The 6,917-nt window shown below is 36.9% G+C and overlaps 1 protein-coding gene across 5 annotated transcripts in view; it reads left to right on the plus strand.

Moving 5' to 3' along the window:
- Nucleotides 1-1,813, plus strand: part of LOC108965450 — a 31,894-nt gene extending 30,081 nt beyond the window's left edge. For all 5 annotated transcript variants that reach the window (XM_018927877.1, XM_018927878.1, XM_018927875.1 and 2 more), the window contains one exon: nt 775-1,813. In XM_018927877.1, the coding sequence (XP_018783422.1) occupies nt 775-999 (225 nt within the window). In that variant the 3' untranslated portion in view covers nt 1,000-1,813. The remainder of the gene's footprint in view (nt 1-774) is intronic.
- The last annotated feature ends 5,104 nt before the right edge of the window (nt 1,814-6,917 follow it).

Consider the following 6,917-nt stretch of genomic DNA (forward strand, 5'->3'; position numbering starts at 1 on the left):
ATCTACCCTCTCTTAATGTGATATGAAACTTTCTCATAACGCTGTACGATCCCCAGCCTGTCTCTTATACACATCTAGATGTGTATAAGAGACAGCTCTTAATGTGATATGAAACTTTCTCATAACGCTGTACGATCCCCTGCTTATCGAGCTATGCCCGAAAGCTCTTGTGGTAAATTTACCTGAGGTGCAGAGCTTTCTTTTGCAATATTAGTTAGTGTCAGGTTGTGTAGCCTTTCTATTGCAGCCTTTGGAGTAGTTCTTAGTGCCCCCGTTATGAAAAGATCAGTGGGTCGCTGCATTCGCTTAAACGTTTCACCACACCAAAGCACTGTAAAGCAAGATTGGCTTGATTRGTGCTATGTAACACTAATGCATAAGGGCAACTGATAGTTCTTATGTTGACACTAACATCTTTTACATGAGTAGAAAGCACCATTGGCATTTTTCGCACTCTCTTCCATATTGACTTGCCACATCAGTTTGTTGTCCAAAGTTACTGCCAGCTACTTGATATAATATGATCCTTAATATTTAACTCTACCGTTGAAACTTGGAGGTTTCTATGACKKCATCTTTTACCTCCTTGTAAGGGGTACTTTATACGCCTTACCGGAATTTACCTTTACGTTAGCGGACATCGTGTATAAAAACTTTTCCATCAATAGTTTAGCTACATATGTCGTCTGCACCAGTTTGGGTGGTCTTACATCGAATTTATACCATATTTGCTTTTTAAACGAAATTTTACATTGTTCTTTGGTTTTTTTACAGATCGAATGCCTCTTCTATGTTCTAACCTGTATCGGGCAAGATATGGAATTGCAGCTACCGCAACAATTGGAATTGTTATTGTCGCTGGTGCGTGATGCTTTCTTGAATGCAAGTGACGCCGCACCGGCCATTCGTCGCACTTTATTGCAATTAATTGAACTGCAAGCGTCACACTGGCAATTGCCCGGAAACACTGTCTTATACTACTATCCATCGGCAAAGTAGTGAAAAGGCCAACACCACTCACACAACTCAACTCAACTCAACTCAACTACCACTTGAACCAGACTCAACTTTTGTTTGCACTCTTCTTGAAACTGAAACTCCTCAGTGCGCCGGACGCTGCGCAGCGGCTTCGTGTTCACGCAATCATTTCAATTTTTATTATGTACTCATACACTGTATGTGGCACTTTACTGTTAGATTAATATTTATACATATGTACATACATATATGTATGTATGTAACTGCAGTTGTGCGTTTTATTATATTTATTTTATTATGGAATAAGATAAGAATGAATATTTTTTGTGAAAGCATTTATYGAAAATGATGCAAATTGTATTAAAAAAGCTAAGCGCCTGCACTGACTTGCGAAAAGCTTCTAGAAAAGCCAACATTAGTAGTAAATATAGGCTGAAACTATGCACATACATATTAATCGTAATTACGGAAACGTACTAACCCTAAAGAAAGTCTGTCATAACACAGATACAGACACATGACAGAAATAAAATTTCATTGAAAAACAATTTTTACATTTTCATTGTTTAGGAAAAAACACAATGTTTCTTTAATTTGTGGCARTAAGTTTTAGAACACATACATAGATACACACAAATCGTTTATAGTGAACATATACATTATAATTTCTTAATTGTTTTTCGTCTGTGAAACTTTATACATTTAACAAAAARAAATTAAATTTATTTATTTTGCATAATCGTACTCCTATAATTTAATTTAGTTTCTTATGTGTAGAAAGATAGAGAAGCTCAAATTATTTATAAAAAAAAACATAATTACACTGCACACTCGTATGCAAACCTTACAAACATATTATACAAATATTTCTCTAAGGAAATAAGCATAAAAATTATTTCTTTATTTAATGCACGTGAAAAATGTTTAACAAATAAAATTAAGAAAAAAATAAACTTTAAATACTAGTCAGAGAACAAGAAACCAGCTGTATTTTGCTTTAAGAGACAGTCGTGAGTAATTAACACTATTTTACGCTCTTCTTCCTTATTGGCGTAGACACTGCACTCCRCCAGTTCGAGATATCAAGTGCAGCCAGTTCCTGCCCCGACGGCTACTGCGTCGAATACTTTCAGAGTAGGAGCATTTTGATCCATTGGGATGGCATGCTCTAGCCAGCGTAGCCGCTGTCTCTTAATTCACTGAACAATGTCAATGTCATCTTATAACTCATACTGCTCATCGTTCTATCGAATGCGATGTTCGCCGTTGGCAATGGACCATAAGTCTTCCGCAGAACCTTTTTCTAGAAAACTCGATGTCATCATCGGCACCATTCAGCAGGAATGACTTATAGAGTTTTGTTTTTGTTCGTCGAGAGAGTGATTTACTTCTCAATTGCCTACTCAGCTAGAGTTAGCACCTTTTGGCTTTTCTGCATTGGATTTCGAGGCTGGCATTGTTGTTGGTGTTAATACTGGTTATTATTTACGAGTGCGAAGATTGTTTGTTTGATTACAGGAGGCATTTTGTCTTGCCTTCGCTCACTACCAGACCCATTTGCTTCGCTTCCCAGTCTGTAGAAAGCAAAACTAACGGCGCGGGTGTGGAGGCTGATACACTCTTGTTAAGGATTGTATCTACAGCTCTGCAGCTACAATTATTATTCTCCAGCACTAGATTGAAGAACTTGCACGATAGGGAGTCGTCTTATGTGAAACCTGGTTTAGTATCAAACGGCTCGGAGAGGTCCTTCTCGATCCCGACGGAGCTTTTGGTATTGCTCAACGTCAGTTTACAGCGGCATAAAAGCAGCTCCTAGTTGATCTGTCAGTTGTTAATTTTCCAGGCCTAAAGCCACATTGATAAGGTCCTATCAGTTTGTTGACAGTGGATTTAATCTTTCACACAATACGCTCGATAGAACTACATATATACGCGATGTTGAGTGGGCTTATCCCACGGTAGTTGGCTCAGATTGTGTGGTCTCCMTTTTTGTGGATTGGTTAGAGTACACTTAAATTCCATCCGTTGAACATGCTTTCACCCAACCATATTCTACTAAAAAGCTGTGAGTTGTGGTCGATTGWAACGTTTGAAGTAAGCAGTCTGTTTTCTCTCCCCTGCGAYACGGAACTCCTCATCATACCAGCTAAAACTCAGAAAAGCTGCTGAGATAATTAAAAACGGGGAAACTGATTCATTAAATTCACAAATCCGGCTGACTGACGGATCGGTGTGARATTAAATGCCTTAAGTGCATACAAATGGCCAAAATCAAATATAAGGCAGTGGAAGGATAAATCGCAAGCTTTCTTCCTACACCTAGTCACCGGTCATAAGTTATATTAGTAACGGTGACATATGTCGAAAGTGCAGGAAAGTTGGCATGAGAGTGAAGTTGGAACACCTCCTCTGCTTTTCAKTGAGAATTTCATGATATTTTATTGATTGGAAGTGAAGTTATTGCGTTTTAAGTGTCAGTATGTTTGTGTTATCGGTGCGAAAATGACCTTGGAACAAAGAGCCAACATTAAATTTTGTTTAAAAATTGGTAAAATTTTTACCGAAACGTTTCAATTGATGAAACAAGTTTATAGTGATGATTGCCTATGCCGTAGCAGAGTGCACGAGTGGTTTCAACGTTTTCAAAGCGGTCATGAGGACATAAATGACGATCAACATGTGGGCCAATCAAAATCAAATCTCACCGGAATTCCATCGAAACTGTGTGTGAGTTCATCAAAATTCAGCCGAAATCATCATTGAAATTCATGGAAATTGAATTGAACATCTCCAGAATATCGATTTATMGCATTTTGGYCGAACATTTGGSCTTMCGAAAAGTGTGTGCACGGTTTGTTTCRCACAAATTGACTGACGACCAAAAATTKCTCGRAATTCAACATTCRAAGAAYATCGAAGGACCGATTATTAGACCAAAAATCACATTTTAACCATTAACCACTCCCCGTATTAACCTGATATGTCACGGTGCGACTTCTTCCTTTTCGGAAAAATGCATTTGCCCATGAAAGGAAAGCGTTATGCAGACGTAGAGGCCATTCAAAAGCCTTGCACTGGCCTACTGGGAGCCATACCGGTCAATGAGCTAGAACAATCGTTCCACATGCTTTTGGACCATGCAAAAAGCTGTATTGAAGCAGAAGGAGACTATTTTGAATAAAATAAATTGAATTTGGCCAAAAAACCATTTGTCATATATTTTTTTTTAAGTCCTTTTTACTTTGGAACCTTCAGCTCCTTTAGCTTCCTTTGTTTTATCTCCTCGATTGACTGAAAACGGATTCCATTCGGATGATTGTTGACTTTTTCGCATGTCAAACTCATAAATCCATGTCTCATCGGCAGTTACAATGCTCTAAATGAATATGGGGTCGGAATTTGTCGATCAAGCATGTCCAAAGAGACCTGTTTACCATACTCTTTTGTGAAAAAACAGCTTTATCGGAACAAGTTTCATACCCAAAATATCCACCAAAATTATTCAAACGGGTCCGCCAGAGTTTCGAGCGCTCTGGCCATCACTTTAACATTTGTTTATATATATATTTTTATACTCTTGCGACACGTTGCTACAGAGTACAATAGTTTTATTCACCTAACGGTTGTACGTATCACCTAAAACTATGACGAGACGAGTTGAAATCCTGGTAACTGTGGGTCTGTTCGTCCGTCCCTTGCCCATAAAATGCCATTAACCAAAAACTTATAACTTTGTTATTACAATAACAAAGCACTAAACTCATATCTCGAGACCCGGCCGACCGACTTCGACTAAATTTAGTACGTAGCATTCTTCTAATATTCCCATGTCACAATGAGAAAATGAGTTAAATTGGACTACTACCCGTATAACACAATTATAAATTCCATTTGATTCTTTCACTTTCTAGTACACAAATCAAGAAGTAATTAATATAACGGTACAAAATTGTCCACTAATAATTCYTTTAAAATACTCGTATGCCWYCTTATSWCCAAAAATTTTCCAAATCTAACCAAAACTGTTCWAGCCCCTAGGTMCCGAATATGTGGACCTTATAGCTGACCTTTGACCGRCAATTTCGGTCAATGTATGGGATATACCAGGGAACCTGTTTAGCATGTAGCATGATAATAGTTAATAGATAAAATCAGGTCGATACTAGCCCAACTCCCATAAACTACATATGTACAATGATTTCAGTTTTTCTAAAAGAACATWTTTCTCTGTCAGCGTATGAGTTATACGAGTATATAGATTTGTATATGAAAAATTGCTTAGGGAACTACCCTAACTTTGATTATTGCAAGTTTCAAGCGTATAAAAGGTTCGATTGCACCCGACCTTTGCTCTTTCTTACTTATTTCAGTTGACCAACGAAAAAGGATATTAATGAATGAAAAGTCTAAAGGCAAGCACATACAACTTTAATTTCGAAAGTAAAAAACTTCAATATTCCTTAAAAACTATCAGCATTATTATATAATATACTATATGTTTAAAAATAATTATACGCCTAAAATATACTACTGAATATAAATAAACTAAGTATAAACAAAATAATTAGGCGAAATAATTTTTCGCCTACTTACTTGCCAGCGCCTATGTAAATCAACTGAAAAAAACGCCCAATTTTTTGTTTTGTTTTTTTTTTTTAATGGAAAATTTGAATTTGGAGCGGACATGTTTGCATATTTCTTACTACTTTCATTAACATTTTGTTATTTTATTACAGGAAGAACACGCCAAAGCTGGTGAAACGGAAAACCACATACGCAAATATGCATGAGCGAAAGAAATATTTACAACAGTAAACAAAAATATACAATTTTATAAACATAAATAGTTACATATACGTACATATATTATAATAGTTTTGTGCTAATTTTACACTATAACCAGCGAAAACTTGTGATAAATATAGCTAAGTACGAATATTAAATGCTTCGAAGTGGGAAATGCTTTAGGTGAGCCAACTAAGTTGAGGAAGTGTATCGATGGGGATGCAACCAAGCGTTTGGTGCCTGGCTGTTGATAGACATGCGATTGGATTTTGGTAAGCTCACATATACATATACATACATACATATGTATGTATTTCTTTCTATGTACGTGTCAGTATTTGTAGCAATAAAAACACCAATGTTATATAAAAAAACGCCGTACTGAAGAGCGTCATGGCTTCGATATGCGCTAAAATCACTTTCAGTATGACTTAACAAACATCGAAATGCATATTCACTTACATAAATAACAGTGTATTGCATATTATCGATGTTATGCGTGTGTATGCCTGCAAAGCGCAGGCGCATGTGCAACATACAAACTGGAAAACTATTAAAAATCTAACGCGAACGCTAAAATATCGCAAATATGTATATGCGTTTATGTGTATAGGTGCCTATAACTGTATGGGTGGGAATATATGTGTGTATGTTTACATATGTACATGCATTTGGTGATAAATCAAACACGACGGGCTAGAGCATTTGCCTTGCACTTGAGCTTAACACCAACTATTTACATATACACTTTAGAGTACATATGTACGAGTACATAACATAAAAACTCTAAAAAGTTACGCTAGAGCGAAGTGCGTGTTTGGGCGCTACACATACAATATGTACATACCTACAACCAAACACACATATGTATATACATTTTAGGTGTTGCAGGGAATTAATTGTTCTACTTTTATGCGGATTCGCAATGTTGGCGCAATATCCAACGTTGGTTATAAATAACGAAATGATGTGCAACACGTCAAACAGTTTGTATATCGGCGGCAAGGCGCCAAGTACTTTGTCGTGCAAAGTGGATTATATTTCGAAGTAAACACACATACATATGTATGTAACAAACGCGAACTAACAACGCGCCCACTCACTTGGATTAAACAGTTGCAGAAACGGCAAGCAACACGCGCAAGGATAAT

The sequence above is a fragment of the Bactrocera latifrons genome, unplaced genomic scaffold (assembly GCF_001853355.1).
Source record: "Bactrocera latifrons isolate USDA-ARS-PBARC rearing strain unplaced genomic scaffold, ASM185335v1 scaffold_14, whole genome shotgun sequence".
NCBI classification, from domain to species: domain Eukaryota; kingdom Metazoa; phylum Arthropoda; class Insecta; order Diptera; family Tephritidae; genus Bactrocera; species Bactrocera latifrons.